This window comes from Triturus cristatus, chromosome 1_2, assembly GCF_964204655.1.
Source record: "Triturus cristatus chromosome 1_2, aTriCri1.1, whole genome shotgun sequence".
NCBI classification, from domain to species: domain Eukaryota; kingdom Metazoa; phylum Chordata; class Amphibia; order Caudata; family Salamandridae; genus Triturus; species Triturus cristatus.
Genome location: NC_140580.1, coordinates 760,902,230 through 760,915,181, shown reverse-complemented (window position 1 = coordinate 760,915,181; position 12,952 = coordinate 760,902,230). Strand labels below are relative to the sequence as shown.

General features: G+C 41.1%; 1 protein-coding gene across 2 annotated transcripts in view; it reads right to left on the bottom strand.

Moving 5' to 3' along the window:
• Positions 1–12,952, bottom strand: part of VCL (vinculin) — a 319,126-nt gene that overhangs the window by 126,090 nt on the left and 180,084 nt on the right. For both annotated transcript variants that reach the window (XM_085608721.1, XM_085608720.1), the window contains exons 12-15: positions 11,332–11,531; positions 10,744–10,872; positions 6,525–6,674; positions 4,285–4,393 (exon numbers count right to left, since the gene is read on the bottom strand). In XM_085608721.1, the coding sequence (XP_085464847.1) occupies positions 4,285–4,393; positions 6,525–6,674; positions 10,744–10,872; positions 11,332–11,531 (588 nt within the window). The remainder of the gene's footprint in view (positions 1–4,284; positions 4,394–6,524; positions 6,675–10,743; positions 10,873–11,331; positions 11,532–12,952) is intronic.

Below are 12,952 nucleotides of genomic sequence, written 5' to 3'. Positions count from 1 at the left end.
GTTGCTGTGGAAGATAATGGAAGATTTTTGACTTTTCTTACAAGTGGAATAGCGCTATAGACTTATTTGTGATGATCCATTTTCTCCTTTGTCTAAAATGTACTTTTGCTAATCAGGCTATGCTGAATCTGCAGTTTTTCTCATTGTTTATGCGTAAAAATTGTGTAAGAGAAACACCTGTTTATGTGGTTGAGGGTGACTTTTACTTTTCCACACGGAACTCTGTCCGTTTGGGCTTTATTTTTCCCATAGAACTCTGCTCGCATGGGCGAGAGTTTAAATGTCCTCATAACCTTGTAATTTTTCCTTTAAAAATACTGTTAGCGTTCTTTATTTGAACCTGACAATTCTGATTTCTGACTTTGGACTTTTGTATCCGAGTCTTCATGGCAAGCATGGATTTATTTGTACTACCCTCTTAATTTGTAATAAAACTCTTTAACTTCTCGTTGATCTAGTACTCAGTTCTGGAGTGGTCCCAGTCATTATTTACACTATTTTGGAGTCGTTATTTACACTATTTTGGCGTTTACTCTATTTATTGGGATGAATGTCATGTTATGTTATTTATACTTGATATAGCGCACAAATCACCAGATAGGCATCTCGGCGCCGGAGTATTGATCAGACAGCATTTGCCACCGGAGGTCACATTAGAAGAGGAACGCTTTCAATGACTTCCTGAATTGGCTGTGGTTCGGACAGGTGCAACGGAAACCCATTCCAATTGACAGGGGCCAGGTAAGAGAAAGACCTCACCCCACATCTAGCCAGACAGATGCAGGGGACACACAACAGGGCTTTATCCTTTGATCGTAGACTTCTGGTGGGAGCATAGGTGTTAACTCTCTGTTGAAGATACCTAGGACCTGTTCCTTGTGAGGCCTTATAAGTGAGACAGCATATCTTGAACATGCCCCTTTTACTGACTGGTAGCCAATGCAGTGTGCTGTCAATAGAGGAGCCAACGGGGTGCATGGAGGAAGATTTAGAATAAGTCTAGCTGCCATGTTTTGCACTACGTGCAGTTTGTTTTAAATCAATTTCTCATTCTCTGGTGCCAGTAGTGAATTCTTATAGTCTAGCCTACTTACAACCAGGGCTTGGACTAAAGTTCTTCTGACCGAAGTTGGAAGATAAGGATATATTCTGCGTAGAATTTGCATACTGTGGCAGCACACACCAGCGGTAGCCAATATGTGATCTTTCATGGAAAGACAATCAAAAAACGGGGGGAGGTAGAGGTTAAGGTTAGGTTCACCCTCCTTACTGAATGCAGTTCCACAACATCTGGAATTAGAAACCCAACCATAGGAAGAACAGGGATTCCACTGAACATGTGTGAAAAACCCTCTTTCCAGAAAGAAAAATTACTTTCTAGAGTCCTCTCACCCACCAGGGTTACCCCTATGTGGCATGCTTCATCATTGGGGTCCTCTCAATCCGCTGCGGGTTGAGGTGTGCTGCGACCTGCGAACTACGTAGGAGCACTTAGTTTTTGGAAACTATGTGTGGTGCAGTGATGAGGAATGGGAAAAATAGATTAAAAATACTTATCTAGTGAGCTAATATTTTATTCCTGCTCCTAGTCGGTATGCTTTAAAACCAGGGGTTTATACTGGGGAAGAACCTAACTGTAATGAGTATGGAGTCCCTAGTACTGGGTCGACACGTTTCGAGCTTTCCCCTAAAGCTCTTCTTCAGTACCACACGAGGGCCAGCCCCATGCATACCACTCCTAAAGAATCCCGTGAATAGGAAACAATAGGGTGCACACCAAATATGTGTTCACCCTATACTTAATACATACGGTTGTGCACTGACACACTGTATTTTTGTTTAGGCAGAAATATGCCTCATGATCTGCAGAGGTAGAGAGGCATGTAGACACACCTTTGTCAAAGCACTCCTCTCGGAAAATGACCTGATGGCACCCCAGGAGACTGCATCTTCCCAGAGGAGTGCTTTGACGAAGGTGTGACTACAAGCCCCTCTACCCCTGCAGATCATGAGGCGTGAGATAGAATTCCAAAGCCGAAAGGCTCGACAATCTTTGCCAAGGGTGCCATATAGATATTAAACAACAGCGGGCTCAAACATGAGTCCTGTGGTACCCATTTGTTTACGAATCTTACAAGAGGTGTAAGGGCAAAGGGTAATAGTTTGGAATCTGTCATACAAGAAGTTGGATAACCATCTAAGAGCAGTTTCTTGAATTCCTACCTCATGAAATCTCTTCCTCAGACTAGCATGGGAGACCATATCAAATGCTGTGGAAAGATCCAGCAGCTCGAGCATAGCAGGGGTTCCTGCATCCAGTGAGAGTTTCAGAGAGTCCGTAACTGCCAAAAGTGCTGTCTTTGTACTATGTCCTGGTCTGAAACCGGACTGTGAAGAGACCAGCAGACAATTATTTTCAAGATAAGCTGTCGATTGTTTATATATAGGGGAGATTGGCCCTGGCACACCGCTTTGGCCATCACCTACCCAGCCAGACTTCAGACATTTGTCTCGCCTTTTTCTCCGCCGATGTCCCCTTCCAATGGACTCCCAGCTCCCCCGTTCTTTTTGAATCTTGAAACTCATCCGGCAGAGCCCGAACTGCATGGCCGATTCCCGGTGGAGCTGCACCGACAGCTATAGGTGAAGATTGGCCCTGGCACACCGCTTTGGCCGTCACCTACCCAGCCGGACTTCGGACACGTCTCGCCTTTCTCTGTTCTTTTTTAATCCTGACACTCATCCTGCCAATAACTCCTGTATTGAATTTGTAATTTTTCTGTAATTAATGTGAATTTTTCTGTAACTGGTAACATGCTGTTTGCTTTTGTAAAGCGCTCTGATACCACCGGGTCTAGCTAGCGCTATATAAAACTCTCTAAATAATAAATATATTAGACCTTCTAGCAGTTTGCCTAAGAGTGGCAACTGAGATATCGGATTGTAATTTGCTAGGATGCTTAGATTTCAGGTTAGCTTTATTTAAGATCGGTAGCGTTTCATACGATACAATTTTTTAATCAAAACAATTTACAGTTTGGATAGTAAAGCCATGTCTCTAGGTGGGCAGGTGTCAAGAGGGAAACCTGATTTAGCCGTTCCTAGGACCTCTGGACCACCTCCAGAGAAAAAGGCTGAAACCAAATTAGAGAGGGGGACATTGCTCCTTCCAAACTTATCATGTTACAAAAGATACACGGCTTGTTCATAGTCAGGTTGTTGAAGTCTAAATAGATCTGTGAGATTTTCTGTTGAAAAGAAACTTACCAAGAGAGTCACACAGATCCTGTGATACTAAAGAGGGCTGTGTACACGCCTGAGGGTTTCAAAACTTCTAAACAATCATAAGAAGTACTTTAGGAGCATTGCCTGCTTGTTCAATTTGATGGGTGAGAAAAACCTTGCGTGCAGCTCTAATATTAGAATAGTATCTAGCCGGGGCAAATTTATAAAAATCCTTGTCCTGTGGATTTTTAGTTCCACGCCGTTTCCTATCAGGATTTTTACAGGCCGATCTTTCCATTTTAAGCTCTATCGTATACCAAGTAGCAGAAGCACATAGATTAAAAGAGCACATCTTTTTTAGAGGTAGCGTTTTGTCCAAAGCTTCCGTGAGGGCTGTTTTAAGTTTGCCCAATAAGGCACTGACATTGGAACTGCTTGAAAGAGCATCAAGCTGAAATGCCTTGTTAAGGAGAATGTGTGCCAGGGTCTTTTCAGCGTATTCTCCAACCATCTTTTTTTCAGTAAGTTGGTTTCATGTGTGGATTGAATTTGGAAAGGTATTATATAATGATCGGTCCAAATTAATGGCCTAGGTGATTCACAAGAAACAGCCGCACTATTAGTAAATATCAAATCAAATGAGTGGCCCGGTGACTACTTGGTCCATACCTAGGGTTGCCATGTCTGCCATAAGCCACTCATGGAGAGTGTTGTATGTTATCATTAGATCAAGGGTGCTAGAGAAAATTATACACAAGGCACAATTCAAGCACATGAAAACTCAATGCAAGGTATTTCAAGTCACTGAGATACTCACGGCTAATGGGTGAATAATACACAAAGAAACCTGCAAATAGTACCTAAGATAGCTTCAGACAATTATCCTTAAACCCTGGATGTAACACAAACTACTCTCTATGGTATGTTACATTATGGATAAATAAAATTCTGTGTACATTTTCATGCATTAAACAACACACATCATTAACAGAAGACATGCGAGAGGTCATAACATAACATCAGTGATCAAGCACACAAACATGAGAAAAGTGTCCATACCAGTCATCTTCTCCACATTATCAATCCATTGATTCTTCATGGTCTCAAAGTGCTCATAGGCAGCTTGGTTTCCTGGGTTACAGAGGAGGATACGTGCTGCAGACACCACCTACCAAGAGGAAAGTATTTGTTAGTGCTGGAATGGATAGTACCCGTTACAAAAGTGAGAAAAGGTCCCAGGATACACTTATCAAGCAACCACAGCCTTATACTTTTGATGAACACCACCATCTCTTACCCTTTTCCCCAATTTGCTTCAAACTTTAGGGCCAATGTTGTCTATTCTGAGGCTCCTTGGTCTAATTCAAGAAATGCATAGCCCGGTTTCCTGTTCACCCATTACCTCACAAATGTATGGTGGGGGTGGGACTGATTCGGTTTTTCCACTAGAAGCTCTATCAATCATTTACATTTCTACTCTGAAGGTCTCACCTTACGGCAACTTTGAAGCAAGGTGCAAATTACTAGTAGGTACAAATCGGTTGATATCTCCCACTGGATGCCCAGGGGTGCTCAATGTGTCCCTCTTAAAGCCATGATAATCTCTAACAGAGATTATTATGGCTCACAATGTGAACTAGCTTAAGTGTGCTCAAGCTGCAGTGACACGTTCTGCTCCTGCAGAGTCTCACATATTTTCTTTCCGAAAGTCAAACCAAAATTTAAGAACCTGTCAATTTTATTGAAGTACCTTATTTTCTACTATATTTTTTTCATATTTTGTTTTTCTTCCAGGAAGGACATGGACTTCAGTAAAGGATTAGAAATACTTTTGATTTGCAGCATAAATCCGATCACTTTCAAATGGACTATTATTTGTAACGCAGTAGGCCCAACAATGACAGTCTCTATTGTGTGTTTTTTGCATGATTTTCTTCTTCGACCTGGCCATGAGATGGCATTGGGATGAACGCTCCTTGGGGAATGTATGTTGTGGCACTGTGCCCTGTATTTATCATTTCTCTGAATTGTCTCCTGGCCAAACCAGTAGGGGTTGCATCCTGAGGAAACCTCAAACCTATCCCATAATGAATATCCACCTGCTTAGGTCACAAAGAATAAAATGTGTAAGGTTATAAAACAGAAATATTCCAACTGTCTCTATCGAGTCAATTTTCATAAAAAATTACAATAATTTATAGCAGAAAGTCAGACAACTGAATATTCAATCGGTAAAGGAACTAGGTGATTAATAAGGTAAGAGAAGGGTTTTGGCTTTTAATCTGACCCCAAACCAAGTAATTGTCTTATTTTCCATTCCTTGGTAAAGTCAATTAATACCTTACAGTGAACAGCTGCTTACTGCAAATGCAAAGACAAATAGTGGTTTGTTTTGATAAGTAAACATTTTTGACTATTAAAAGAGTCTCTGAATGGTAGTGTGCATGTTTGACAAAATTCACATTTTTGGGCAGAAATCCAGAGACCAGCATTTACATCCCAAAGTGAATGTCCACTGTTAAGGGCTTATACACAAATGTACATTTTGGAGAGCAAAATTGACATTCATATTTTTGATTTTATCTGGCCTCCTCCCCTGAATTTTCCACTGAAAGCAGGAAATGCCGCAATATGTTCAATGTTGAAGAACAAAGTAAGATATCATTCATTTATTTACACGCATACTTCTTATTGCCTTACTAGCCCTTCTCTGCCATCTAGAACCTTTATTTAACCTCGTCTTTAAACCACTTACAGCTTAGATCTAAAATAAAAAGTACCTTATTGTTAAGAGTCTGACCTCCTAAACTAGGCTAGCTGTTTGATCACAATCGCTCAGAAAAAATAATAAAACCATACGCTGCCAATGAACATTGTTTCTAAGTGGGGAAAGTTTACTTTGAGTGATGAGGATAAATAATCAGAGGAAATCCTGCTAATGTACAACCATAGACGCAAAGTGGCTCCTTTTTGTTGCCAATGCAACAATGAAGCCCCCAGTGTAAAGTCACTGAAGTAATGACAGTTCCCTGTGTGAAGTCACTTACGTCTAGCTCAATGAAATTTGACTCTAAGATGTCCTATGAAAACAAACACTGATTATGTGGTAAAACTATCAAAAGGACTTACTCGATACAATGTTGAAAAAAATTCACATGTTCCCTTAAAAGATATAATGTGACATAAACAGGCTCTTCACACATTTTCCACTGTACAGAAAATCAGCTGACTCTGCTAGGGTACTAACACAAAACCATATACAATAATCTAGGAGATGTGTGCTGTTAGGGCCAACCCACCTGTGGAGTAAGTTCTCTGGACGTCTTGACGGTAGCTTGGATGCCTTCTACTGTAGCGATATTAGCAGTCCCAACTGCTGCTGCTTTATCTGCTGTAGCTCCAAGTCGAGCTGCATGGTTCTCAAAGTTAGCTGACCGTTCGTTAAACACCTATTTCAAAAGAAGAAAGCAAAATACAACTAGAAATGAGTGCTGGGAGAGAAAAATAGAGGTAAGGCCAGAAACAAATGTCACAGCAGAGAGAATGCACTGGAGAGAAAATGTAGGTGAGCACAGCGAGGAAGTTAGGTAAGATTGCGTAGAAATGGAATAAGCAAAAATGGGAGCACCACTATTGACCTGCAGACTTTGGTTCACTTCGGCTGTTTGCTTTGTACTGAAGTTTTAATTTCTTAAATATGATCCTTCACGATCACTGTGACTGTACTCTCAATTTGAATTATAATTCTTTGGAGCAGGTGTAAGAGGTTGCAAATTGTTCTTGTTATAAAATGGGGCTTTCTAATGAAACATCAAGTTGAGCCTTAATGTGACCTTCAGAGTTTATTTGGGACAGTTCATTGGTAGAGTGGCACATTGTTAGTTGTCAGAAAACTCTACTTGTGTGTGTAAAACTGAATCAGATTCCATGACCTAGAGGAGGAATCCACTCTATTTTCTTGGTTTATGCTGATAATTAAAGTGACTGGAATCTAACAGCGACTACTAAACGTCGTTCTTTGGTGACCTGGAACCAACCCATGTACTTTCGGTCTTCCCTGGGAATTCCAGGTCTTGAGTTCCTGTATGTTTCAAATATGCTGTCGTGAAATTCCCATATGGTTGAGAAATTATTTACACTAGCACTCCTGTATGTTTAAGAATTTTAATGGCAAGTGTTTTTGCATTCCCAGAAATCATGCATTGTTCATTACTTAGCGACTCCTGGAGGATTCCTACAGGCCAGACCCAAGCTCAGCTTTTTTTCGGTGTTCTCTTCCATGGCAACCTTTTGCTCTGTGCAACCAGGCTTAGATGCTTATACTTTCCTTAATCAGAAGCCTATGCTTGTATTTCTGTATATTCTGAGACCATAATTCTGCTCAGTTCCTGAATTTTCCCTCTTTCATGGTCTGCACAGAACGCATTCATTTCGTATGTAGGTCTCAAGGGGGGGGGGGGGGGTCTATCTTAGCTATAGAGTGTCTGCTTATTTTAGTCAATACACTAGAAGGTTTCTTTGCTAGTGTTTGCTATATCAACTGGTAGTTGACGGTCACAGAAAGCTTTCAAGATACTGCACTTATGTATGGGGTAAAGGAAGCCAGCATTAGCGGGAAAGGCACAGACTCGGAGGCCTCAACTCATCATCGCAAAGTGCTTGATATTAGTTGGAGCACAAATCAAGATGAGCAATCAACATAACATTATCAAAGACTGTTTAAGAGACTCGCCTTGAACTAGATATTTTTTTAGGAGCAAATATAAGCTTTTTTTTTTTTTAGACAAAACAGTCTGTTAAACTGCAATATACATTATTCAATTAAATAAACGCTATTAAAAAGTCAAGCAAACCAATAAACCAATTGCAACATGTAAATAAATGCATAGTAACATTCATAGTTACCTGATGTGACAAGATGCTATATTTTATAACTATGGGTTTTAAACTTTTTCAAAACAGTAGAGAATCCACACATGGGAGCATGTACACTTACTATAAATATACATATACAGTTCCATTTGTTAATTTTAAACCTAGAATGAAGACCAGCGGTACCGATTCATGTTTTACACCCTAAATGGAACTTTAATAACTATTCTGTAGTCTGTCATGCAATCTATCTGCAGGGGAAGGTCTTCATTTTATAAAAATGGTAAGACGAATGAGATTAATGATCTCTTGGTAAGATATTCTAAATCTTTTTGACCGATATCTCAAAAGCAGATCCTTTTGGAACACATTTGGTAGGGAATAGTTCCCATGTCTCTATCATACCAAGTGCACAGCTCTGGTCTCTACACTCATTTATCTGAGTTACTAAAGTCCCTGCTCATTGCTTCTTACTTATTCAAACTTTTTTTTTAAGTGTGGACAGGTAATCTTATTTAAATGTTCACTGTTGGACAAGAATTGAAAAATATCTTACCATAAACACACCCGCCGTTTTTGACCATAGGATAATTCAGTTTACACCTTATTACCTTAACCATCAAGCAGGGAGGCAGATTTTAAAGTTTTAAGCTACGGCTCTCCTAAGACACAAAGAATGTTTGGGTCCCATATCAAAATCTCTACTCCATACAAGACCAGCAGTGGTCTTAGGCCCCTTAAGTGATTAGGATTAGCAATGGAGACAGAGCCATATTCATGATTAAATTTAACTAATGCATCTGATGTAGTCCTGGTTCTAAAAACCACAAATTATCTAAATGCTCTCCCCAACTAGATTTATGGAATATTAAAAAAATATCCGTCGTTTCACAGGAAGCCAAAGAAGATCTTTAAATGAAGAAAAAATACAATCCAATGGCATAGTATGCATAGAGTACATTGTTGAATTTTTTGAGATTGGAAATTTGACACAATCATAGCTTTCAAAGACTCCAGCTGGTAAAGAGAAAAGATCTTTTACAACAAGAGAGGATGTAATGTAAAAAACAGATGCACATAACCTATACAAAAAAATGAAACGACTTCAAAATATAGTTACTGCTAAGTGGAACATTCTGGACACCAAATTACTATGATCTCAGTGAGGGTGACCCATTTATATTTCCTCCGAATTTAGTTCAACCTGGTTTTATCCAATGCTGCAACACCAGGAAGGTCAGCTGCCGGGGCTACAATGATCAGTGATATTTCAAGAGACCAACGTTGCCCACATATAGACCTCAAGGTTTAAACCACCAGACTATGAAGAGATGTATTTATGTTATGTGCAGAAGCTCCTGGTCACGCAAAACAAGTACAGAAACAGAAAAAGTAGCTTCAATTGGTATTTCCCCTACTCTTGAGTGCATCAGACAAAGCTGATATGCTATGGAAGTTATTACATTTTCAGCCAGTTTCCAGGAATTTACATCTTTCTGATCTTCATGTACCTACACAATGGACGCATCAGAGAAAGAAGCTCTCTGCGGTGTAACCTCATAAGGAAAGTATCTATTACGTTTTACATTGTTTTTACAAGAGTAAGGGGGTCAGATGTACTAAGTAATTTTGCAGGTTGCAAATCAGTTGATTTGCAAAATCACAGGTTTGCACCCATAAAATGGATTTCTGTTATCTACTAAACTTTGCAAAGTTCAAAATCGGCTTACTGACTTATTGTGAAACAGAACTCGGAAGGGGCAAGAAATGGTCATTCCCTCAGAAGTGTGACTTGCAATGAGATGCATGAATGTTATTAACAGTTTCCGAATAATTAAAGGAGGAGGTAACTCATCTTCAAGGGGAAAGCTGTCCCTGTTGTATTGCTCCCATTGACGTCTTCCCAAAGAGTAAACTTTTTTATATAAAAAAGCATCACATGTTCTTTTAAGTATCATGAGTTGCTTTAAAAAAAAAAAGTTCTAGTTTGGCAATACAAACATGGTGATGGATGTTTGCTGTTCTTTGAAATCCGCCTTCCATGTGTTTGTAGCCAGCCACAGGTGGTGGCAAATAGCAGCTTGCCTAATTAATATTCATTAGGAAGGCCTTTTTGTGATTCCCCGCAATGGTAGATTCTGCAGCGCAACTTATCCGTACAGAGGCTGCATCGCAAGATCAGGGATTGTCACAAACAGTCGTACGCTATTTGTCCTCAGAGTCTTTTTAGAGATCCAGTAGGCAAGTCAAGATCCCATTTAGTCCTGATGCTCAATGACAGTAGGCTCATGGCTCACTTGAAGCAGAACCTACCAATGTCCATCCAAGATGGACTCTTGCAATACACCCCCACCTGTGTCACACTGTTCACACAACACTGTTTTTACAACTTAGAGAGGCCACATATTGGATGGTCAAGCACCTGTCTGATGCAATACTTCTCTTGCAATCAGTAACCTCACTCTACCTTGTGGTGAAGAACAAGATAATAGAAAGGATAGTGAGGCACACTTCATTTCAAAACACACAAAAGAGGCAGTGCACTCAGTTTACGGTAACTAGCTATATTTTAGGCAATTCAGACCAATGGATGCTGCTCACAGAGATGGAGGATTTGAAGGGTGAATATGGGTAGGGTCTGCTCACCTCCTCCCGATTGGGAGCATCCGGAGGGGACGTAGCTGCCACAGCTAGTAGCTTGATGGGTGTCGTTGTATCACTGAAAACATCGGATACCTCCTGGGTCATTGCCTCTTGCATCTTTGATTTCAAATCCTTTCAGGGTCAGAGAGAAAAGAAGAAAAAAATGTTACTTTTTATGTAAAGTATAAAATTCAGGATCTAAAAGTCAATTCCTTCCCCACACGCATCACAAAATAACAGAATGGCAACACTGAATCAAACATATAGGACAACTGCAAACTATGGGTTGGCCACACAACACTATTTTGAACCATGATGGGTCCTAGTCTCTGTACTCTGCCAGCCCAGTATATGTCTGGCCTCTATGTGGTTGCCACCTTCAGGCCGAGGACAAGGATCTATCTCTCCTGCTCAGTCATTTGTGTGTGAGATTGGCGGGCTGGGAGGACTGACTAAAAACATTTGTGCTTGTGTAAAGCTCAACACTTCGGGCAGTATGGTGTGTGTAGAAGGCTGTCCTCCACCGTCATAATCTGGTTTGATTGTAAACAGTCTACTGATGGCAAATCTTTTGGCATACACAACATTCACCTTTAAAGACTCCTGCATCTGAGCCGCGACTGCCCTGGCTTGAGGAGAGTCTCCCTCCCCTCTAGCAGCGAGCTCTGCCAGATGTCCAGATAACTGCTCCACCCGGTCACACTTTGCCAGCATGTCCTGGCGGTAGGGACCCGACATGGAGTTTGCCAGCCGACGGCCTTCAGCAACTAGACCTCGGATAGCCGCCTGGCCTGCAAAGGAAGAAAAACAATGTTACTGAACTAAAGATGAGGCGGCCATGTGGTTATATTTTACTAATCAACCACAAGTAGTAGCAAAGAGATACCAGAGGGTCAATCAAATGCTACCTAGAGGGAGAGAGGAAAAGGCAAATGCTACTTACCAGTATGCATCTGTTCTTGGCAAGTAGAGCTGCAGATACGAAAAGCGGTTTTGTCTTGCGAAAAGGTTTTGTTATCTCAATGTAATAAAGCAGTGTTCTTTTGACATCCAGAGTGTGGAGAGCTCTTTCTGCGACTGTTTGTGGTTGCGAGAAGAACACTGGCAACTCCACAGACTGATTGAGGTGGAAGGGAGAAATAACTTTAGGGAGGAAATTAGGATTAGTTCAGAGAACAACCTTATTATGATGTATTTGTAAGAAAGGTTCCTGAATGGTTAGTGCTTGGAGCTCACTAACTCTTCTAAGAGAAGTGATGGTCACTAAAAAAGCAACCTTCCTAACTGTAGCTCACATTTATGTAGCGGTTCAAATGGAGGACCCATTAGTCTTGTGAGGACTATGTTTAAATTCCACACAGGTGAGGGTGGTACTCTGGGAGGAATTATTCTTTTGAGGCCTTCCATAAATGCTTTGATGACAGGTACTCTGAAAAGTGATAAATGTTGCCTATTTTGTAAATAGGCCGCTATGGCAGCGAGGTGCAACCTAATAGATGTATAAGCCAAGTCACACCTTTGGAGATGTAGTAGGTAACCTATGATGTGTTGGATAGACACATCTAGGGGATAGATGGGGTTATGACAATATATAACAAATCTTTTCCACTTGGCTGCATAGCAGGCCCTAGTGGTGGGACGTCTAGCCTCCGTAATAATGTTCATACAGTCATGGGGAAGGTTAAGGTAACCAAATTCTAAGACCTCAGGAGCCAGATAGCAAGGTTGAGCTGAGCTGGGTCCGTGTGTCTGATCTCTCCACGGTTCTGGGTTAAGAGGCGTGGTGAGAGGTGCAGTTTTTGGTGCAGAACCACAGAGAGTTCTTGTAATGTGGTGTACCACGGTTGTCTGGCCCAAGTTGGAGCAACTAGAATGAGAGTCAGTGAGTGTTGCTGTAGCTTTCGCACCACCAATGGAATGAGTGGGCGAGGCGGAAAAGCGTACGCAAATCTGCCAGACCAATTCATCCATATTGCATTGTCTTTGGACAATGGGTGTGGGAATCTGGCGGCGAAGCTTGGGCATTTGGCGTTTTCGTGTGTGGCGAAGAGGTCTATGTGTGGTTGGCCCCATATTTGAAAAAAAGGTTGAAGAACTTGCGGATGAAGTTCCCACTCGTGAATCTGTTGCGTTTGACGGCTTAACAGGTCGGCTATGTTGTTTTGGACTCCAGGGACATGTTGGGCTAGGAGAAAAATGTTCTGCGGTATAG